General features: G+C 42.4%; 1 protein-coding gene across 3 annotated transcripts in view; it reads right to left on the bottom strand.

Annotated features, from left to right (window-relative positions):
• LOC145350155 (sodium-driven chloride bicarbonate exchanger-like) overlaps positions 1-19,708 on the bottom strand; it is a 256,118-nt gene extending 236,410 nt beyond the window's left edge. For all 3 annotated transcript variants that reach the window (XM_080199161.1, XM_080199162.1, XM_080199163.1), the window contains exon 1: positions 19,624-19,708. In XM_080199161.1, the coding sequence (XP_080055287.1) occupies positions 19,624-19,671 (48 nt within the window). In that variant the 5' untranslated portion in view covers positions 19,672-19,708. The remainder of the gene's footprint in view (positions 1-19,623) is intronic.
• Positions 19,709-24,590: the final 4,882 nt, after the last annotated feature.

Genomic DNA, 24,590 nt, shown 5'->3' with positions numbered 1-24,590 from the left:
GTTCCTAAATTTGAAGTGAGTGACGTGGAATGCTTTTTTGCCACTTCTGAGAAAGTAGCTGGACAATTAAAATGACCATTGGATATCGGGACCTTTTTAATTCAAGGGAAACTATCAGGGAGAGCCCAGGAGGTCTACTCCATGCCGGCTCCTGACGAATCCACTAAATATGAACAGATCAAGGCTGCCACCCTTAGTGCCTATGAGCTGGTCCACGAGCCATATCGCCACCAATTTTGGAACACTTGTAAGAAATCCACACAGACTCATGCAGAGTTCGAAAGGCTGAAGCAAACTGTGTTCAACTGGTGGGACAACTCTTTAAAAATACATGTCCAAGAGGATGCACGTCTTCATATTGCTGAAGAAATTTAAAAACTGCTTGCCCCCCTCAACCTAAGAAAATACTTGGAGGAGCAGAGAATCCTCACAAGCAGAGATGCTGCCTTCATAGCAGACAGCTATGACCTCACCCACAGGCCCAGCAAATCAGGCAGACCCTTTGTAAACCACCCCCAAAACCACTGGAAAGACAGTGAGGGCGAATTGAATAGGAAAGGCACACCACTTAGAAAGGAAAGTATAATCAAGGGTTCCAGAAATCCTCAAACTCAAAAGGAGAATCCCCAGAGATAGATGTCTTCTCATAGTAACAAAATAGGACACTCGACAGGGATGTTGGAAGCTGAAGGGGAAACCGGTGAGTCTTGTAGGGTCCCATAAGAATAGCTTCCAGAAGGACACCCCGGTAGGTAGTTCAGCAGGACAAGCAGTGTCTCTCACTACAGGAACTAGCTCCATGAGGGCTAAGTCAGACAAAATTCCTGAGAGCTCTCAGAGTTTTATCCTTTCAGGAAGTGTCCCATACCTGTCCCAGGATGGGAGCAAGTCCATTAAATTGCTCCAAGATACAAGGGCCGTTCAGCTGTTATTGCTGGAGGAAACATAAATCTACTCCCCAATTCCCAGACCCACTGTCTCTGTGGAGTTTGCACATTCTCCCAGTGTCTGCGTGGGTTTCCGCTGGGTGCTCCAGTATCCTCTTACATTCCAAAGATGTACGAATTAGGTTGTTTGGCCATGCTCTACTTCCCCATATTGTCAGGAAAATAAGCAGGATAAATACTTGGCATTATAGGGATAGGGCCTGGGTGAGACTGTCATCAGTGTAGACGATATGGGCCGAATGGTCTCCTTCTGCACTGTAGGGATTCTGCTGACCCGATCCTAAGCTAGGCAGGCAAGCTTAGTTGGCAGAGAACCAACGTCCCAGCAGGATGACCCAGAGGTCAAGTAGCAGAAACTTTTTCCAAAAACCCAAACCTGATTGAAGGTGCTGAGCTGCTCTCCCTCATTAAAGGCCGGAATTTGACTGTCTGCTCTGAAACTGAAGCCAGAGAGTTAGTACCTTTGAAATGCAGCATGCAGAAGTGGAGACCCCCCACCGCATCTTCAGGAGGCCTGTGGAAGAAAAGTGAACAGTGCTCCACCAAGTTTGCCTTGTCCCCAGAATATGATCAGGAAATTTTTTTTAATTGCTTATGTTATACCAATGGCTGGACGTGTGGGTATCCATAAAGCTTGAGCTCACATTAGTGGGCACCTTCACTGGCCTCACCTGCAGTCAAACGTAGTCAAATGCTGCAAAACCTGCCATGCGTGGGCAATCTCTGCCTCATCAACTCCTCTTGATAGTATCATGTGCCCTCACTACTGTGCATTATTAACTGAGCTGGTGCGTTATTGCCCACCAACATGCCTGTATCTGAGAAGGTGTGACACAGGTGCATCTGTCATCTGTGTGTTAATGGAGGAGTTCTGGGGACGGGCCCCGGCTGTCTCTGGTGGATGGCTTATTTAAGGGAGGAGTACAGTCATTCAGCATTATTACACAATCAATGTTCATGCTAGGCAGCTGGGTTCAACTGACATAAAGAGCATCATTGTGGCTTTGTGATTGCTGAATGATTGGGGATTGTTTTACAGGTCCTTCTGAGGGATGACAGGGCCCTACATTATTCACCGATCCTGCTTCTATCCACCTGATTTTCACCTTCCTCCGTGACACCTGCCTCTCCACAGCTCGGGGACCTTCCTCCATGCTCACACTTGAGTTCCAAGGCATCCATTTAATTTCTGGTGAGGATTACAAGGTTGGCCACGCCACCACCAGTTGATCAGCAGTGTTACTGTGGCTTCTCTTCTAACTGCAAAAGTGGATTCATTACTCAACCCTTCACCTGTAACACCATACCATGCTCTCTTCCCTCCCTCCCAATACTCATAAACCATGTTGACATTCCCCTAGGGTTTCTGACCACTGAGCGTTGCTAAGGATTGCTACCCTTCCAGACATCTCCACATTGGATCATGCCAACGTGGTACTCATTCTTGCTGAGCACAGAAAATCACTGAAACTTTTCTGGCACAGTATTCATAGGTAGCACAGAGAGTCATGCTGGCAACTTCTACTCAAACCTTCTTGGTTTGGTGGGGCACCTCTTGCCATTCCACAGCATAAATATATCCTGCCTGACATTCTTTGTCTCCATGTGAGCACACTGGTGTCAGAAATCCAGAGGATTGAGTGCCCACCTGCATTGCCCTCCCACCCGATGTGTCCTCCAGGCGCTGCCGCCTTAGTTTCTGGAGAGCTCTCACTGCTTTCTCTGATGTCTTCTGTGATCTGACACAGTTGCCTTTAAATCTCCCACCAAGGCCCCATTGCTCTCGGCACCCATGGGCTTCACTGCGCCAATGTCCAGATGCATTTCATGCTGCTGGGCAGTCCTTAATTTTTTTTGTTACTCTTAGATGGAAGCGGAAAATGCAGCCACTTCTGCATTCCGCGTGCACACTCAGCATGTGTGAAGTTCAGGCCCTCTGCTTAAGCACAGGGAGAGAATAGATAAGTTTAGTTTCTCTCTCTCTCTCTCTCCTGTCCGCAGCACTACCTTTTGTCACATATTACCTTGCTGTATTGGCCTGCCCCAATACATTACAGCACAGTCCACAGAACTATTATAGTGCAGAAGCTGGCCATTTGACCAGTCATGTCAACACTAGCTCTCCAAAAAAGAAATTAACCTAATGCCACTCACCTGCCATCTCACCATAACCTTCCACCCTTCTCTGGATTGAATTCCATTTGCCACTTTTGTGCCCATTTGACCAATCCATTAATACCTACTGCAAGTCTACAGCAGTTCTGATAAAAGCACATTGAACTGAAACATTAACTGTTCCTCTGTCCACTGGGGCTACCTGACCTACTAAGTATTTCCTGCGTGTTGTGTTCTTATTTCAGGTGTCCAGCATCCACAGTATTTTGCTCTCTGGAAGCCAGTTTAACTCCTCCACAAAAGGGTAGGGCGGCACAGTAGTTAGCACAGCTGCTTCACAGTGCCAGGGACCCGAGTTCAAATCCAATTTCAGGTGACTGTGTGGAGTTTGAATGTTCTCCCCATGCCTGCGCCAGTTGCTCTGGTTTCCTCCCAAGTGCCAAAGCTGAGTAGGTTAGGTGGATTGGCCATGCTAAATTGCCCGTTAGTGTCAGGAGGATCAGCAGAGTAAATACTTGATGGTTACAGGGATAAGGACTGGGTGGTTTGTTGTTGGTGCAGGCTTGATGGGCCAAATGGCCTCCTTCTGCAATGTACGGATTCTATGATTCTACGATTAGCAAAATTCACCATCATGATATTGGCTTGTTGAGGTTCAACCTGCTTGGCTCAGACAAGTCCCACCTACCCCAGAATTGGTCTGAGTGACACAGGAATCTAAAGCCCTTCCTCCTGTACCATTTCTCCAACCACATATGTGTCCTCCTCCTACTACCTACTACTTTTGTACTCACTAGCCCATGGGCAGGAACAAGCCAGAGATTATAACCTTTGATATTGTGCATTTTAATTTATTTCCTAGCTATCTATAATCTGCCTGCAGGACCTGAGCCCTCATTCTACTTATGTCACTGGTACCCAGAATAACCAATTCTGTTTCTTCCACTGACCATGCCCCCTCTCCTACCATACCAAACACCCCCATCTCCACATTAAGAGAATATTCTTAGCAGTTATTTATTTCTCTTCATTTCTTTTTTTTAATTATCTTTCAACATTTTACCCATGAGAAGAATGCACAAAACATCAAAGATTATACATTTATAAGAATATCTCTGAAAATAATCAGCATTCAGTCTTTGTTACACTTTTCTCCAGGGGGAAAAAACCCCCATTATATTCCTAAAAGTGGTGGAGAACAAGGAGGTCATGGCTTACAAATTAATCAAATGCACAACCAGATTGCACTAGTGCTCAGGGACACAGTCTCTAACATTTGTGCCTAGTGGAGTAGAATTCAAGCCCCTGGCATTAAAGAAATCTATTGAATATGTTGTGAGTCAGACATTACTGAAGTCCTGGTTTAAAAGTTGTTGCTTGTAATGTTCTGCAGTCCGAAGTATCCCAAGCAATGATTAAAACATCACATGTGACTCATAGCACTTCTGCAAAATGTGTTACTGTATAATTTGGTTATGTAACCACTGAATGATGCAACGAAACTGAACACAATTTCGATTTTTGTTCTTGTCTGAAGGGTAGATGTGTCAACAAGACTAAATAAGCCAGATCTGTTCTGCTGCTATCTTCATGAGCTATAGATTTGAGCAGGTAGCAATTTTGCAAAGTTTTTATCATTGTACTTCTGGAAACAAACACACAAGAGGATACAAGAAAAGGGCTACCCCATGAAGCTCGTCTTATCTCAACATGGTGCAACAAACACACCACACCAGCTTTTCCAAACAGCCAAATTTCCAAAAAGGGAAATATGCCAGTAAGTAATGAAACCTCAGAGTTACTTTCATACCTGATTGCTCACAGTATTTTGTGCTAAGAATTTCACAACTTTGGAAGTTAGCACATCTGAAGTCCATTCTGGAGCTCTGATCTACCAGAGCAGCATGGGTGTCACTTATGCTAGGCCTCAAATGAGGGCCAAGCTGAGAAGGAGCATTTACAGTACCAGCACCAGCAACAGAAAGAGCACCACAGTGGTCATGGTGAGCTGCACTTTGCACAACTTTTCACAACGGTGAGGTATGGACATGCAGGAGGCACAAGGCACAAAGCACACTGGCTTGTCAGATGCTTCCGGTGAAATAGAAGGAAGAATATGTTTCAGTCAAAGTACCAGCAGAGGTGCATATTACTGCTGCAGGATGGCCTCATTATTGTGAGGTTCACTTGGGTTCCATCAGCCCACTTACTTTACAGCCACAAGCAAAAGTCACTTACGTACACCAAACACCCAGCTTTCCTCCAATCCAAAGCAGTCCTGCAAGCATCCTTTCACAACCCCCCATTGCTTGGTGTAAATAATTGTCTTACCAATTATCACAACTGAAAAAGCCACTTGCAGGATAGCAACAAAAAAGGAGCAACACAAGTAAGCAGGAGAAACAAATAACATTTGTAGCTCAAAAATTAAATAAGCCTAACTTTCTAACATTGCTTAACACACCAAGGGCCTGAACAAGTAAAAATATTTACTCTTCCTCTTCCCAGCCCTTCTAAATCATACAACCACTATGGCTTCTGCAGGGTCAGAGACAGGCAGATAAGATCCCTGCTTTGACGTAGAGATGTTCTCACACAACATTCTCAGGGTTTCGGAGGCCAAAAGGGTGCCTGTGCAGAGCAGACTCAGCCATTGAGAAAGGGTGATCTGGACTCAAAATGTCAGCTCTTTTCTCTCCTTACAGATGCTGCCAGACCTGCTGAGATTTTCCAGCGTTTTCTCTTTTAGACTCAGTCATTGTCATCATGTAGGGTACTGATTGAACTGAGAGACAGGAGTAGGGCTGTTTTTAACAGGTGAGAAGTGAAAGCACTTTGAGCTCAATCCTCACTTCCATATCCTCTTCCACTAATATCCCTCTTACAGCCCAGCCACATTTCCTTGCTAGCAATAAGCTGGAAAGCACTTTGCTGCAGATCAGTGGGGCCAAGGCTAGTGTATCATAAGTACTAAAAATGGCAGTCATTGGTGAGGGTTTGCATGCATTCATTTGATTGCTGCATTAGACGCTCTATGCATGTGGCCACTCTTTCCATAGACATCATGCCACAGGCTCCTCCAATCTCTGTAAGTAAACACAGATTGTTGAAACACCTGCCAGTACATTGTACATTCTCTCCTGTTAGTCCAGGAGTATCCCATCCTTTGGTGGGCCTTGAGGCTCAACATTTACGTCTAACTAATCAAAGCTTAGGTCACCCATTTGGGCTTGTGGTTGTCTCTGTCCACCATTTGCTCTTGCTCACATTGATGTGTAATTCAATAGGTTAAATCCCACGCATCTTCCTTACCAATCCCACCAAAGTGTATCTGAGCTGGGACATGGCCTGCACCTATGACAATGCACCTTCAGAGTGAGCAACCTCCTCTGAGGAGCTATTATTTTCTGCCTGCACCATCTCCTGCAGCAAGATTTATGGTTCTGTGGGGAGAATAAAGAAATGAATTAGAACTGTCAATTTTAGAATGTCTTTTCCAGTTATTATGAATTTGGTCCTATATTTCTAGCAATTGACATTAAGTACCCACGAGGGACCGGTGTTTGCCATGTAACTGTCTCTCATTTAATTCTGCCACCAGATGGTTGGTAGCTCCTCATCTACAGTGGTCAAGTATGTTGATACTTTGTTGATGTCCGGTGCCTTCTCCTATGCAGCTGTCACCTGCAAGATAGCTGGAGTGCCACCTCTGATTCAGTGTCTCTCGCTTATATTTTGTGCCATAAGAAGAGACCCATGGCTTGAGAGTAATGGTATGTGCTGAATGGGTGAATGAAGAGCATTTGTTGACACTGACTGTTTGGGAGAGACATGACATTGCATAAATGTGAGTGAGTTTCAGCAGGAAAAGGTTACTGTCCCCACACTACAACCAGAGAACTATCATTAAAACAGTTCATAGAGGTAGTCTATGAACAGGAATACTATGCTGATCCTATAAAATTAATAAATACTATTCCCAATTCCAGGATCCATCAGATTTCATATTTGCAATGCCTCTAAATACTGAATTTGAAATCAATTCATAAAACATAACAACACAAGAAACAGAAGAATTTGGTCACCTCACTACAAGAAGGATGTGGAAGCTATTGACAGGGAGCAGAAGAGATTTACAAGTATGTTGCCTGGATTGGGAGGCATGTCTTATGAAGACAGGTTGAGGGAGCTAGGTCTCTTCTCTCTGGAGAGACAAAGATTGAGAGGCGACCTGATAGAGGTATATAAAATGTTAAGAGGTATAGATAGGGTGGATTCTCAGAGGCTATTTCCCAGGGCTGAAATGGTCGCTACGAGAGGACACAGGTTTAAGGTGCTGGGGAGCAGGTACAGAGGAGATGTCAGGGGTAAGTTTTTCACTCAGATAGTGGTGAGTGAGTGGAATCGGCTGCCGTCAGTGATGGTAGAGGCGAACTCACTGGGGTCTTTTAAGAGACTTCTGGATGAGTACATGGGATTAAATGGGATTGTGGGTTATAGATAGGCCTGATGGGTATAGATATCATCGGCACAACTTGTGGGCTGAAGGGCCTGTTTGTGCTGTAGTGTTCCATGTTCTATGTAATCAGTACTTCAACCTCCATTCAATATGTAATTCAAAGCTTTTCCCAGAATATCACTTGTGGACCAGAGGTATCTTTAACTGTACGCCTAGGAGTCCTGAACGAGGACAGAATTTTACATCTCCTGCTGATGGGTTTATAGGTGGGGAGAGGCCGTAAAATTCCCCCAGGTGACCTGACTTCTGTCCTCCCACTTTGCTGCAACCTGTCCACAATTTTAGGTGAGGTGGGGCAGCCTGCTTATCTTCATTCCAATTGCGGCCCTTAAGTAATCAATTATATGCCACTTTGGAGCTGATGCCATCAGACCTCAAGTTTGAGCTCAGAGGAGTTGTTCAGGGATGAGGGAAGGGAAGCCCAGCTTGGGCCTCAGTTGGGTAGGAGACACCGCCCTTAATGGCCCTCTTTCCACATGGAGTGCCTAACACCAACACTCCCCTTTCCTTACTGTCCTTTCCCTCTTCCACATCGCCCATCCCTTACCTTTATCTAGTCCTCAATTCCAGGACTTAGTCATGGTCAGCGCTGTCACTGATGTTTCTGGGACTACAGTTCTCTGAGTCAGGACTTCCACCGGGGTGAGAGGCAGAATTCCCATCGCCAGCCAGGAACATTAAAGGGCTGTGGGGCTGTTGTGGTTAGTGGGTATCTTGAAGATGCACTTACTGAATTTGTAAATGGTTTACAAAGTTGAAAAAAAAGAAGCCTCAAAATTCATCCAACCTGGAATCAATCATATTTCAAAATAAACTCTTAATATCAAGATTCTCGCAATGCGCACAGTCATATCTTAATTGATGCAACTACTTTGTCAGTGGGGCAGAAATAAAATTATTTCCTTTAAATTCATGCAATAACATTCTACTTTGCTTTTTGAAAGTACAAATAAACATAAAATACATCTTTTTGTAAGAGCTAATAGCTATCTTATTGAATGTTTGAAGTTGAGCAATGTCATATGATTTTAAATAAAACTACTTGCCATTCATTAACAACATACATTGACATACTCAATTAAAAAATACTATCGAACTACAAATCTAATATCCGTTACCATACAATAAATACAACTCGTGAATATTTAAGTTTACATTCAATCTTAGTCAAAAGAATATGTTCATACAAATCTACTCGTTTGGAGATCAAATTATTTGCTTTTATATTACTGAAAATTTAATATACCATAGATTTTAATAGATCATAAAAGGTCCATCAAACTGAATTACAGAGATGAATATGTACAAAGATTGCAATTTTTATATTTGAAAAGTATCTAATTAGGTACTGAAATATCCACGAACAGAATAGTAGGAAACTGAGCAGAAAATTTAACTGAAAACTAATTGATTCTAGGAGTCAATAGAAATAGAGCTCGAATTGGCCACAAGGAATAGGACATGGGCAGTATCATTGAAAATGCCATTCTTGCGGGTGTAATGTTGCTGTTTAGATTATGAAAATCATACAGACTGAAGAAAATCAGAATTTTTTTAAATCTGGTTTGTAAATCCACGACTGTTGCCGATGAATTACGAAAAAAATCAAAATACCAAATAGATTTAATATAGATATTTTACAAACCTACAAAGTTTGAAATTTTTGACACTGTTTAAGTTGCCACATTGAAATGTTAAATTGAATAGGCATTTCTTTATGACTGATAAATTGATCATGTGGCAGTTACTCCCCAGGACTCCAAACTTTTTCAATTCAAACTAACATCAAATTCATCCAATCATTTCATCAAAAAGTACATCAATAGTGAGCAAATGAATGAAATGCTATTGGTCCAAGTCTTCACAGGAATGGCAATCATTGTCTGATTCCTACTTCACTCGAACATTCCCCCTACACATCTATACACCACATTCCTTCTAGGACCTGTTGAGTTTGGCTTTACCAGAAATGTGGAGTGCACAGCATCCCGCAGGGTGCTCCATCGCAGTGGAGTCGAATCAAGAGGGAATACAAGAAATGCCCGCTTTTCACACCACCAACTGCCATATGATAAGTTTAAACATCCAGTTTGAATGTTAGTGAACCGATGAGTGGATGAATGAATAGGGTGATACATGGATGAGGTAAATGGGCAGGGTAGTTGAAGTAAGTGGATGAGGTGGCAGGAGTATCTGGAAGGTAGTCAGGTGGTCAGGGTGATAGATGGGTCAAGTCTGGGGCTGTGAGTGCTTGGGTGGGTAGGTGGGGGAGGGGGGTTCAATTGCTTAGTGACCTAGATGTTAGCTTTTAATCTGGCATTTCCTGGGTAACTACTAGGTAAGTACATCAGACCTATCCAAAGCCTCTGGCTCTCATTCCAAATTGGAGACATTCACTGAGGGTCATAGGAAGTAGGGAAATTGCCCATCAGAAGTTGAAACGTCCTGGACAATTTTACATAGGTCAGCAATTCATGATTCTTGACATGCACCTTAGTTGTGCATCCAATCCCTTGACAATCTGGAAACTGGAAAATTAGGGCCATTATAACACAGCAGTCAAGCAGCCTTAAAAGAACATATACAATTTATGTTTAAAAGCCACTCAAAACTTCATAATTCATTTTTAGTTTACAGTCAATTTATTAGAGAGTTAATTTATGATGACTCACATAGTTAGAAGGTTTTGTACATCTATTTTCTCCCAGGAAACAGTCTTTCCAACCTTCCACATAAATTCCCCATCAAATCCTAAAGCCACTTAATCCTGGCAATACAATATCATTAGCACTGTAATCTTCCATTACCAAGTGGTTATTTTTGTTATAAACCTATTCACTGAGTGTGTGCAAGCTATGTGCTGCTCAAGGGATCAGATACAAGCCTGTTCTTGTCATCACATAACATCTGTATATACACATTTTCCAGTAGGCATCAATGGATGGTGATTAGAAGCAGAACACATGGCTGGTTCTAACCCCATTCCCTCCCCATGGATGTGAAGGTTAATATTAGTACCACAACAGCTGCCATGGCTGAAATTTGATAATGTATTACAGTTTATTAATCTAAACAAGGATCTTCTTGAATGGCACAACTCAATACTACACCAGGTAGTGCACTTACTAAACTAAGAAGGGCTATATGAAAAATAAGTTCTTCAATAAATTGGGTGACATAATTTTAAATTCTAAACAGAAAAAAAACGTGTTTTCATTTCCCTTCTGACAATAAATCACGAAAATGTCACCCTTAACAGTCTTGCTAAAAGTCACCAACTATCATTCTATCATGTATTAATGTAATTTCTTAAACCATTCCCACCTGTACATTACTATTTCACCTTTGGGCATTGATGTCCATTACATGTGTATGTAGTTCGATTAGGAATCACAACTAGCATGGGTACATGCAGAATCATGCTCAAAATATCCCAAGCTATTCACACTATTTTCAGTACACCAAGAACAATTCCATTTCAGTAATCAAATGCTGAGAAAGTTAGTCAACTTTGCAATTTATAAAGCATAATGTAATGACCCCTGTGGGGAACTATAAAGCAAAATAACCACATTTATGGAATAAACCCAAATGAAGAAATTACCAAAGATTCCATTTCTTATAGCTTTTAACATGAATCAAAATCAAGATAAATTACACACAATTTAACAGGCTAATATTGCTGCAAATAAAAAAGGGAAATTTCACTTTAAATAGCCAATATTACAAAGATACGTCTTACAGAACCCACAAGCATTCCCCTTTAGCATGGAAAAGCCTGGCGACACTGTTGCCTCACAGCGCAGGAACCCAGGTTCAATTCCAGCCTTGGATGATAGTCTGTGTGGAATTTACACATTCTCCCCTTGTCTGTGTGGGTTTCCACTGAGTGTTCTGATTTCCTCCCACACTCCAAAGATGTGAGGGTTGATTGGCTATGCCAAATCATGGGGAATGGGAGGGTAAGTACATGAGGTTAAGGAGATAGGGCCTATATGGGATTTTTGTTGATGCAGGCTTAATGGGCCGAATGGCTTCCTTCTGTATTGTAGGGATTCTATGTGTGGAATTACATAGCTACACAATTCTACAAATGATGTTCCCTGTACACACTTTGGAGGTCAGGACTCCTTTCTGACAACAGCTTTCGCCATCATTCACCAAAGTTTCATGAGTGCAGTTACTATCATTAAGATACACTTCCATGAATCCTTTCTCAGTTAGGTCACAACAATCCTGATGGCATAGTTTTCTAGAATGTCTTCACAACATTGAAACAATAAAACTTCAGTTGACGGTTTGGTCACTTTTAGGAAAACACCCAGCTCTTTAGCATATCTGAACTGCTCACAATTTTTCAGGTCTTAGACCTTTTTGCCAGCTTGCACAGTATCTTCAAGATCTTCTGTAGCCTTTTCTACAAAAAGAGAAAAACTGACTATTCCTGTAATTTGTTTCTTCTCATCATGAGAATTTTGTGCATTCCTCTTTCTGTCTGTCTGTTTACTCTTTTTGACTGCAATTGTGCCTTCAACTCCAGCTCTTCTGCTTGTAGCTCTCCTTTGTGTCAACAATCTACATTGATTCTGGTTTGGACTTTCTTCTTGTTGAGATTTCTTCCAGTCAAGGATTGTCAGCTCACAAGGACCAGTATTTCTGCTTTCTTTTATTCATTTATGGGATGTTGGTGTGGCTGGCTAGGCCAGCATTTATTGCCCTTCAGAAGGTGGTGGTGATCTGTCTTCTTGAAACACTGCAGCCCCTGAGACGTAGGTACACCCACAGTGCTGTTATGGAGGGAATTCCAGGATTGTGACCCAGTGACAGTAAAGGAACAGCGATTTATTTCCAAATGAGTGACTTGGAGGGGAATCTCCAGGTGGTGGTGTTCCCAGGTATCTGCTGCTTTTGTCCTTCTAGTTGGGAGTAGTTGTGGGTTTGGAACGTGCCGCCTAAGGAACCTTGGTATCCAAGAAAATACAACTGATCCCTTTACACTGAAAAATCCCTTTCAAACATTCTTAAAACAATTACAATTCCAAGACATCTTTAAAAATTACAAATTTTGCTTCTAAGCTCAATGGTTATCACAATGCATAATTTTCTACTAGAAGTAAAACATTTTCACAAAATCAAATTTATTAATAAGGATGAAGCCACATTGTATCTTCCACCAAAAACCATTTTCAATTGAAGCAGACTGATTGTAACCTCAGCGACCTGCCTCAACCTGCACTGAGAATCAAATAACTTATCCTATCCATCATTAAGTCCACTTATTTCTATACCTGCAACATCACTATTTCACTTTATGCTCATGGTGTTAAAACTTCCATGGTCCTCTTTGTTGCCTTGAACTTCAACATCTCAAACTTTCTCTTTGCTCTACCCTACAACTTGTCCAAACTCGGTCACCCACATCCTATTTCCTATGCGAAGACTCTCATGTTCATCATTCCTCTTCCTGCCAAACATCATTAACTTTCAATCTGCCAAAAATGTGAATTTAAAACTCACATTTAGAATTCAAAAATCCTTTATTGCTTCATCCCAATTTATATCTGCAACATCCTCCAAACATACATATCCTCCACTCTTCACTCCACTTTCATACGCACCCACCCCATTCATTTTACCTGTAATGCCTGAGCTTTCAGAAGTTTCGGCCCTATACTCTGAAATTCTGTTGGTAAACTCCTCCAGCACTGCTACCATTTTGGCTTTAAATGCCTCCATAAAACCTACTTCTTCATCTGCACCTTAACTAATCTCTCTAACTATTGAACAGTGTAATTTCTACCCAAGGAAAGCATCTTGGGAGATAAATGTATAACTGTAAGAAGAGCTTATATTTATGTAGCACCTTCAATATAATAAAACAAATCAAAGCACTTCACAGGAGTATTAGTATGACACTGAGTCATGTGAAGAGATATTAGGTCAGATCACTGAATCTCTATAGTGCAGAAAAAGGCCATTCAGCCCATCGAGCCTGCACCAACAACAATCTCATCCAGACCCTATCCCCGTAACTCCACGTATTTACCCTGCTACTCCCCCTTACATTAAGGGACAATATAGCATGGTCAATCAACCTAACCCGCACATCTTTAGACTCTGGGGGGACCTGGAGCACCCAAAGGAAATTCACGCACACACACAGAGAATGTGCAAATTCCACACAGACGGTGACCTGAATGGTAGGTTGGTAGAGAAGATTAACGCTCATGGGATATGTGGTCAGGTATCTAGATGGGTAGAGAACTGGCTTGCAAAGAGGAGTCAGAGAGTAGTAGTGGACGGGTCCTTTTCTGGCTGGAGGTCTGTCACTAGTGGTGTGCCGCAGGGCTCAGTACTGGGACCTCTTCTCTTTGTTGTGTATATAAATGATTTGGAAGAGGGAGTAGGTGGTGTGATCAGCAAATTTGCTGATGACACCAAGATGGCTGGATTGGCGGGCAGTGAGGAGCAGTGTCTGGCAATACAATGGGATATTGATAGGCTGGTATATTGGGCAGATACATGGCAAATGGAGTTTAATCCGGATAAATGTGAGGTGATGCATTTTGGCCGGAATAATGTAAGGGGGAGTTATATGATAAAGGGTAAGCCCGTAAGGAGTATAGAATCGCAGCGAGACCTGGGGGTGCAAGTGCACAAGTCTTTGAAGGTGGCAGTGCAAGTGGAGAGTGTGGTGAAGAAAGCCTATGGTATGTTAGCCTTTATAGGAATATAAGAGCAGGAGTCTAATGTTGCAGTTGTACAGAACGTTGGTTAGGCCGCATTTAGAGTACTGCGTCCAGTTCTGGTCGCCTTACTACCGGAAGGACGTGGAGACACTGGAAAGAGTGCAGAGGAGGTTTACCAGGATGTTGCCTGGTATGGAAGGACTGGGGTATGAGGAAAGATTGAATAAATTGGGGCTCTTTTCCCTTGAAAGACGGCGACTGAGGGGGGATCTAATAGAGGTATATAAAATTATGAAGGGTATAGATAGAGTAAACAGAGGTAAGCTATTTCCTATGATGAGACACACAGGACAAGGGGCCATGGGCTTAAGGTGAGGGGGGAGAGGTATAACACAGATATTAGAGGGAGGTTTTCCACACAGAGGGTAGTGGGGGTATGGAATGCTCTGTTAAGTAAGGTGGTGGAGGCCAACACGCTAGAGTTGTTTCAGAGTAACTTAGACAGGCACGTGAGTGGGTTGGAGATGGGTGGATATAGGAGATTGTTTTAAATAAGGGTCATTAGCATTGGGGCGTCCCTGGTGAGGTAAATGGATATGGTACAATAATAATTTTTTTTCCTCTTTTTCATTCACAGGTTTTAAGTCGGTCTGCCTTGTGTCCAACGAGGGGCTTACACGCGATGGGTCGTACTTGGGCTGCTCTTGGTTGTTCGAGATTGGCCTAGAGCTTCATGTCATTAGTGTGTGCTTAAACTGGACCAGATACTGGGCAAGACAATAGCTCAGCGACTATCACTGAATGCTGCGCAGACACATGGATTTGGGCCGGTGTCTGTGGGGGTTTGCACATTCTCCCTATGCTTGCGTGGGTTTTCTCCGGGTGCTCCGGTTTCCTCCCACACCCCAAAGATGTGCTATTAGGCTGATTGGCAGTAATAAATTGTCCCTAAATTAGTTTCCCTCAATGTGGATGACCATAAAACATTAGATAAGGGTCATGGGTGGAGAGGGGGACTGGTGGTGTTAAGATGGCAGCGCGGGCTCGTTGGGCCAAAGGCCCTGTTTCCCAGGCTGTTTTTGTTCTTTGTTCTTTCTTTGAAGCCAGAATTGAAACTGAATCTTTCTGCCACTTGATCAAAGAGGTAGGTTTTAAGGAGTAGCTTAAAGAGGAAAAGTGAGGCAGAGAGATGGAGAATTGTAGGGAGGATATTCCAGAGCTTGCTGTCCAGGCAACTAAAGGAACTGCAATCAATGGTGGAACAATTAAAATTGAGAATGCACGAAAGTTAAGAATTAGAAGAATGCAGATGTCTTGGAGATTTGTGATGCTTTATGGGTTGATGCCATGGAGGGATTTGAAAACAAAGATGAGAATTTTTTAAAAATCAAGGTGTTGCTTTACCAGGAGCGTATCAGCAGAGAATAGGGAAACAGAACTGGATGCAAGTTAAAGCATGGATAGCAGAATGACCTCAAGTTTACAAAGGGTAGAATGTGCGAGATCAGCCAGCAGTGTGTTGAAATAGTAGACTGTAAATCTAACCAAGGTTTGAGGGTGTCAGCAGCATATCATCTGAGACAGGGGTGAAATCAAGAGGAAGACACAGACTGTCTTTGGTGATGGCACAAATAAGGGATTAGAAATTCATCTGTGAATCAAATGCAATACTAAGCTGTGAACAAGATGGAAGTCATAGTCAATGGGATGTCATTTTTGACTTTGATGACAGCTGTTTGAATACTGTTGCAGAATTGGAAACTCGACTGGAGGAATTCAAAAACGGAGTTCCAGGAAGATGGGAACAGATTTTGGAGGTGACAACACATTTAAAGGACTTTGGAGATGAAGGGATGAGGTTGGAGATGAAACAATAGTTTGCAAGGATGTTGGGGTTCGAGGACTTTTTTCTGAGGAGAAGGTGATAAAAACAGGTTTAAAGGAGAGAGGGATAACATTTGAAGTGAGAACTATTTCCAGTTGTGACTAACATGGGAATGTTGGGTTACCAGCAATTTAGTAGTTCACAGAAACAGGAGGTGTGTCTTTTGGGCAAAACAAACTCAGACAGATCACAACGGAAGATAGGAAAAATCCTAGATAAGGTTCAGGATTAGGGGAGAACATGAACAGAAGTTTGGCCATATGGACTAATGGAAGGGAGGAATGCAACAGAGACAACTGATTGGATTGTCTCGGTCTTAGTGAAACAGAAGTCCATGACTTGTTGAAGGTGCAGTTGGCAGGAACAGGGAAGACAAGTTTAAGAAGTCAGTTTGCAGCAAATATAAGAAATAGATTATCTGTGCAGTACAGGATGATCCTGGAAGAGCAGGCAGTTTAGTAGATGACAGCAGGACCTAATAGCGTTTAAGCATTCCAACCACTTCTGGTGTTGTATAAATGTGATTAGTGTTGTAACTACGCATGTAAAAAAATGCAATTGTTCAAAACTATTTTCAAAATATATTTCAAGGAGATTCCTTTTGTCCCCAAATGTGAATGGAAAATCTGTTTAATTTTAAGATGCATCCTCCAATTGTAAAATTAAATGCAAAACACAAGAGCCATCAATCTTAAACCAACCAAATTCTACTATAGGCAGACCTTGAGTTACAAAAAATGGCACTGACAACGTTTAAAAGTTGACACAGTTTTGAATTTACAACATTGGTTTCAACTTTACGATGCCACACCACCAATAGAATTTACAATTATATTGTAAATATAATTTATAATTTTGATATGTTTTGAACAAGCCCGGGGAAGTTGTGAAACCTGCATTCACCAGGCCTTATCTCCCGGGTCAGAAGGTCATTCCAGAGAACAATCAATGTGGCCAGTTGGCAGTGCACTGCCTGGCCAAACTGGAGCCAAAAATCAAAAAAACTCTCTTTTGAAAACTGGGAAATGAAGCTGCAGTTTGCCAGTTAAAATCCTGCCTTGGCCTCGCTGGCTGATCACCCATTGATTACAATGGAATCTATCGCACCTTCGGTCTGAAGACTTCAGCTATGGAGAACAGTGGCTTGGCCCGCCAGGAGAGGTCTGAATGTATCGAGTCCCATGGGATATGAGGTACAATTTGCCAGTAAAAATGCTGTCTTCGTTGCCAGCAGAATGAATCCCCCATTCTTAATGTTGTTTCTATGTGGAAGTTGCTTCCAACTTACAATATTTTGTCATATAACCACAGTTTCCATGAATCAATTGCATTGTCAGTCCAAGGACTGTTTGTACAGAACTAATGAATGTCACCTTCAGGGATCACACCAAGTAAATACCTCGACTGGAATACAAGTGCACAAAGAATTGGAAGTTTAGATGCACATCTTTTTAAAGAAAAGAACAAATTAATAAAGCAACAAAAAAGTGAATGGAATATAGATTATGTAAATAATAGCATTAAATAAAAAAGCAAATGAGTAATACTACATCTATACAAATAGTTGATTCAGCTATTCAATTTGAGTATTGTGTCCAGTTTTAGATGCCCTACTTTGGGAGGAATGTCAAGGACATGGAGAGGATAAGAAAAAGGATCAGGCTTTTTCTGTAAGGAACTGAGCATCTTATCATTGGCATAAAGAAAGTTAAAGATTAAATTAGTTGATGATTTTCACAACTTTGATGCATTTGATTGATGTAAAAACAGGCAAAGTGCAGGGGCATTAAACTAAATAGATCATTCCTCAGTGGGTGAGCACAGACAAAATGGCTTCCTTCTATATTGTAAAAGTTGATAATTCCATTATATAATAATTAAAATTAATGCAACACAAATATTTAACTAACAGGAAAACTGAGCATCAATGCACAAGACACAGGTATGCTTGGCAAAGCAGTTCAGCTTCATACACATCAGTAATGCCTTGATAATGAAAATCCTTCAATTCCATGTAAAAAAAAACACAGCTTTGCTAGATTAAAGTAGCTACCACATCATTTGGTCATGAGCAAATCCATTTTGGCTAGTGTTCCAGATTTACCCATTTATAAAAACTGCTATAAATTTAAACTTCCATCCGCATTTCCAAATTCACTATAAATTTAACACTCAAGTGGGACGGGTAATTCCAAAAAGTTAGACATACATTGATCTTGACAGTTTTATCTTTAAAGTAAAGATGCATTACAAACTTTTATGGTGGGAAACTTTACATACGTTGATCACGATGTAATGAACAGAAATTGCTGGGATAATTCAGCAGCTCTGGCACCAATTCTGGACAGAGTTAACGTATCGAGTCCTAATGACTCTTCGGTGAGTTTTTCCTGCATTTTCTATTTCTATCTCTGATTTCCAGCTTCGGCAGTGTTTTGTTTTAATATCACGATATAATATAATTGGCTAATAGCATTGATCTTAATACGAAGTCTGACGCCAAAAATACAATGTGCCATTGAATGTCCGGGCATCTAAATGATATGGGGTCTTCTTCTGATGTTTCTAATGTTTGCAAAAAAGGAATGAATGAAGGTTCTTAAATGGGAAAATAAACATTGTAACTGTCTATCTTGAAGGATTTGTTTTTCAATTTAAATAAAATCCTTTCGAAGTGGCGTACTACACTGTGACACAGCTCTAGCTAACCATTCGTCTTTCTGCACTCAATATTCATTTGCATTTGCAATCAGAGTATTTGGTTCTGCTTGTTAATAGCCAAGAAATATCAACCCAGCGGCTTCGTTTAATGTCGACGAGCTAACAACTGCTTCTCACGGTCTGTAATTGCGTCAAGTGCATTTCTGAGCTTTCCAGCCTGACATGACTTTGCGTACTCGCCATCCAGAGCACTGAACGCGTCAGTTTATTAACACTCCCTCCCACCAAGTCTTCTCACTGATGTTCCAACATCTTTTGATGGAAAAGGGAGAATGGCCATTCACACTTGAGGGGGAAAAGGCGCGGGGAGGGGGGGAGGGAAGGCGCGGGGGGGGGGAGGTAGGGGTGGTGTATATTCCGCGCCTCCATCATTGATGTTACTATTTCTCCGACTATGCATTCGCATCACCCCGTCAAGATGTTTCTAGAGATCACCTCCCCAGCCGATCACCGGATGCTTGCTGTCAGCTCAAAGAATGATTTCAAATCAATGCATGATGTTCGCTGCAAGCGACAACATCGTTTGGCAAATAGATATCGTTGTACTTAAAAAGAAAAACGCACGTCAGTAACAGTATCGTCATCTGTCACTGTACACAAAACAAACACAAGCAGAAAATGCTGCAGAAACTCAGCTGGTCTGACAGCAGCAAAGAAAACTTCACCACCCCCCGGCTGCGGAGGACCGGGGGGTTCTATGAAGGGAAATGTAACCTGCTGTGCGGAAGACGGGCTGAAACGCCTTACCGTGGGTAACAATGGCTCCATTTGGGCTCCCTGCTCCTTGGTGTCCATGCCTCACTCCGTTGCTGCTACCTGTGCCGCGCCAGCCGCTCTGTCTCGCTGCTTGATATTCGTATCAGGTAACACCGAGCCCAGCGACCAATCACAGCGCGCCTGCGGGCACGAGATCAGCCCCCTCGGCCAATAGGAGCGGTGGGGCTGAGCTGTCCACCAATCAGGTAGCAGTGGGGCGGGGCGATGTGGGGAGGGGGCGGGGACCGTGGGCATTGTAGTCGGAAGGTTGACCCTGCTTCTGTGCTGGGCTGCTCTGGGGGGGAGGAGGGTACTGGGTGTCTGCAACGCTGATATCCCGGTTGCATTGGCTGTTTTGTTTCTTTATTTAAAATCCCTCTTTGCATTTTGCGGCTGAGTGTGACTGACAGACGCACCCACACAGAGCTTTCGTCAGCCCCTGCGTAGCAGGCATGAGAGAACCTCTGGCTGCACGTAGACAATCTCGTTGCAATGGCTATTTATAGAGCATCAAAGGCATTACGGATCGAGTGAACCTGGATTTGTCCAGGGAAAATGCTGGGGAGACGGCGGCTCAAGACAGCCCTCATTAGGATAGGGCTTTGCATGAGAAGTCATTTGCGTTTTACGCTGTGTCCCCTTTTTAAAAAAATGTGATGGGGATTGGAATTAAACCGCGTCCGATTCAGTTAACGGCAAAACACTCTCCTCACTATTTCCATATTTGTCAGGTAACTATCTGAAAATAATTTTGAAGGCAGTGCAAACTTCGCCTTCTGCACATTCTCTGCCTGCACATTGTGCAGCAATAAAACATCCGAAATGATTCCATTTCACGTCTGTTTGGTACCTCAGTTGACAGAAACGTTTCTGAACGTATCCATGAACCCTGAAGTTGATTCGATGCGCATGAACATTTGGTCTTATTTTAGGCCTACAATGGAAAAAATGAAACATCCATAATGTTGCTGTTTTAAACCGACTAACTGGACGAAATAAGGGATGATGTCCTTAGTTTTTTGGGGGGGTGGGAGTTATTGCTGTTTTTAACACCGTGTTCATCCTCAGCTTTATATAAATAAGCAACAGTCGCCTCCGATGCGATCCTTACTGAACATAGACCCTCCTTTGGACGCGAAACTAGTTACGCGGACCGCTCAGCCCAAGTCCGAAAAGGTTATTTGGCACTTTCTGTATTGGTGGTCAAGTACCAGTGGATGCTAAAATTGCGTCCGCAGCTGAGTTTATGATGCCAGGTTAGACTGTGTTGTGGAAATACTGTGTTGAGGGCACCCCGACCTTCAACGGGATGCAAATGTGCGAAATAGCAAACATGCAGCGTGGTCCAACAACTGGAAGAGTCGGACACTGTCGAATATGCAGAGGACAAGCAAAACATTGCATGTTCCACCGCACCACGGTGCGCTAGAATTTCCTGCACCTAAGCTCCCAAAACACGTTACAAGGATCTAAAGCCAAATTCTAGTAAAAGATCACGGAAATTTGGTGTAAATATGTTACAGGCGGACTTTCCCCTAAAGTTCGTTCCTTTTATGATGGTTCCTTGAGTATTGAGTTTATCGCATTGCCATTCATTGCCTAGTTGATAGCACCATCGACTTTGACTTAGAGGTTGTGATTTAAGAGCTCATACTGTAAGCATCCTAGGGGACCCCGAATTCCAAGTGTACAGAGATTTGTCATGAACTGAGCCGAACTCTTCAGTGCATTACTGAGGGAGTGCTGCAATATCGGAAGTTCCTTCCGAAGAAATATTAAGCCGAGGACTAGTGGGGGAGAATATAAGTGTACCCATGGCACTATTTTGAACAAAAGCAGGGGATTTTTCCCTGTTGGCGTGGTCAATATTTATCCCTCAAACAACATCACAAAAAAAACAGATTATCTGGTCATTGTTGCGTTAGCTTCACCATTTCCTATGTTACAACTGTAACTACACATTAACATTACTGAACTGAAGCACGTCAATGAAGCACTTTGGCACAGTGTTGCAACCCCAACGGGGATCTGTAAACCAAAACAACCAAATTGATCAAATGACCATCAGATGAAGAAATCACCAATAACATTTCATATTTTGTAGCTTTTACTGCAACACAAATCAGAACCACTGTAAATTAAACATGGATTAACATGCATACAATGCTTCAAAAACAAAGGTAAATATCACTTTAAATGGTCGATCCAGCAAAGATGTGTCTTTCAAAGCCACAAGCTCCTGCTTCCTCAAAACATGTAGTGCCACATGCAGTTCCAATGTTCCCTCATGCAACCTCTGGTATATAGGATCTCTCATTCTCCCACTCAATAGATTTGGCTTACAGGTTACTTTCACAGGTAATCATATTCCATCTGAGATTCTTTGAGACAGACCAACACCACAATCCTGCAGAACTTCCTTGCTAGTTCATGACAGTTTGGTGGCCCAGATTTCTTTGTCCCAACCATTTAAAAAAACTGTTAAAAGGGCCGCATGATGGCACAATGATTAGTACTGCTGTCTCACAGTGCCAGGAACCTGAGGTCAATTCTGGCTGTCAATATGGAGTTTGCATGTTCTCCCTGTGTCTGCATGGGTTTCCTCCGGTGCTCCAGTTTCCTCCTACAGTCCAAAGATGCACAGGTTAGATGGATTGGCCATGCTAAATTGCCCCCTATTGTGCCAAGATGTGTAGATTAGGGGGATTTGCAGGGTAAATGTGCAGGGTTACAAGGATAGGGTGGGAAGGTGGGGGTGATCCTTGGTAAGATGCGCTATCGGAGAGTTGGTGCAAACTTGAATGGGCCAAATGGCTTCCTTCTGCACTGTAGGGATTCTATAATTCTATGAATGTTCTGGTCAACTCAGGCAAGAACAGCAGCATTACAATTGTAACATTAGCTGGTCATCAGCTTTCTGTCCTGTTTAACTATGTTACACAGACACAAATCCTAGCAAATATCATTTTTTTGTACTCCTCGCTACTGCAGCTCTCCTTGATGTTTAACTACACACAGCTTTCATATGTTAACTTCCTTCATGTTGGCACTGCTTCCAGGTCAAGGATTACCAGTACACATAGATTATTATTCTTAATATTTAAGAAAATTGATCCCTTTACAATTGATGAGGACACTTAAAAAGTTATTTTCAAATACTCTTAAAACAATTACAGATTCTATGGTTATCTTAAAGAAAATACAGTTTTTTTCTTCCTGTGCTATTAAAGGTCATCACATACAAACTTGCAAAATAGCAACAGAAGTATCTTATTTGGCCCCTCAAGCCTGGTCCACCATTCAGTAAGATCCTGGCTGATCTGTTTGTGTTTTGAGTTCTACATTCCCATCTATCTCTCATTATCTTGCTTCCCCTGCCAAACAAGAATCTACCAATCTTCACCTTAAAAATATTCAAAGACCCCAGCTCCACCACACTCTGAAGCAGAGTCCAAAGTTGCACAATGCTTAGAAATTCTCCTCATCACTGTTAGAAAAGGTGACCTCTGATTTTAAAACAGTGCTCCCAATTCTGGAATCACCCATAACAGGAAACATTATTCCTATGTCTACCTTGTTGAGACTATTCACGATCTTATATGCTTCACCCCGACTCTTTTAAACTCCAGTGAAAACAAGCCCAGTGTGTTCAACCTTTCCTCATAAGGAACCTGCTCATTCTAGGTATCAATCTAATAAACATCCTCTGAACTACCTCCAGTGCATTTACATCCTTCCTTAAACAAGGGGACCAAAACTGCACACAGTATTTAAGATGTGGTCTCACCAATGTAAGGAAGCATGTCATCCTTACTTTTACACCCCAACCTACACTCCTCCCCCAACAAATTGTAATCCTATAGACATGATATGATTTGATTTGATTTGTTATTGTCACATGTATTCAGATACAGTGAAAAGTATTGTTTCTTGATTGCTATGCAAACAAAAATGTATCATTCATAGAGTATGTAAGGGAGAAGTAAAGGGAGAGGGTGTAGAATATAACGTTGCAGTTACAGATAGGATGAAGAGAAAGATCAGTTTAATATATAATAGGTCTATTCAAAATTCTGGTGGCAGCACAGAAGAAGCTGTTCTTGAGTCAGAGTTGGTACGTGTTCTCAGACTTCTGTATCTTTTTCCCAATGGAAGAAGGTGGAAGAGAGTATTTACAGGGTGCATGGGGTCCTTGATTATGCTGGCTGCTTTTCCAAGGCAGCATGAGGTGTAGACAGAGTCAATGGATGTAAGGTTGGTTTACATAATAGACTGGGCTACATTCACAATACTTGTAGTTGCTTGCGGTCTTGGCCAGAGCAAGCGCCATACCAAGCTATGATACATTTGGAAAGGATGCTTTCATAAGAACGTAAGAACATAAGAAATAGGAGCAGGAGTAGGCCATCTAGCCCTTCAAGCCTGCCCCGCCATTCAATAAGATCATGGCTGATCTGAAGTGGCTCAGTTCCACTTTCCCGCCTTCTCCCCATAACCCTTAATCCCCTTGCCTACCAAAAACCTATCTACCCGCGTCTTAAATATATTTAGCGAGGAAGCCTCAACCACTTCAACGGGCAGAGAATTCCAGAGATTCACCACCTTTGAGTGAAGAAGTTCCTCCTCAACTCTGTTCTAAACTGCACCCCCCCCACTTATCTTGAGGCTGTGCCCTCTAGTCCTGCTGTCCTTTCTGAGCGGGAAGAACCTCTCCACCTCTACCCTATCCATCCCTTTCATCATCTTGTACGTCCCAATGAGATCGCCCCTCATCCTTCTAAACTCTAACGAGTACAAGCCTAGTTTATTCAGCTTCTCCTCATAGCTCAACCCCCTCAATTCCGGTATCAGCCTAGTGAACCTCCTCTGCACTCCCTCCAAGGCCAAAATATCCTTGCGCAAGTGTGGCGACCAAAACTGCACACAGTACTCCAGCTACTCCAGCTTTCCATGGTGCA

This window comes from Carcharhinus amblyrhynchos, chromosome 11 (genome assembly GCF_965287045.1).
Source record: "Carcharhinus amblyrhynchos chromosome 11, sCarAmb.v2.hapA, whole genome shotgun sequence".
In the NCBI taxonomy this organism is placed as follows: domain Eukaryota; kingdom Metazoa; phylum Chordata; class Chondrichthyes; order Carcharhiniformes; family Carcharhinidae; genus Carcharhinus; species Carcharhinus amblyrhynchos.
Note: the sequence above shows the minus strand (reverse complement) of the source record. Positions and strands in the feature narration are given on the sequence as shown.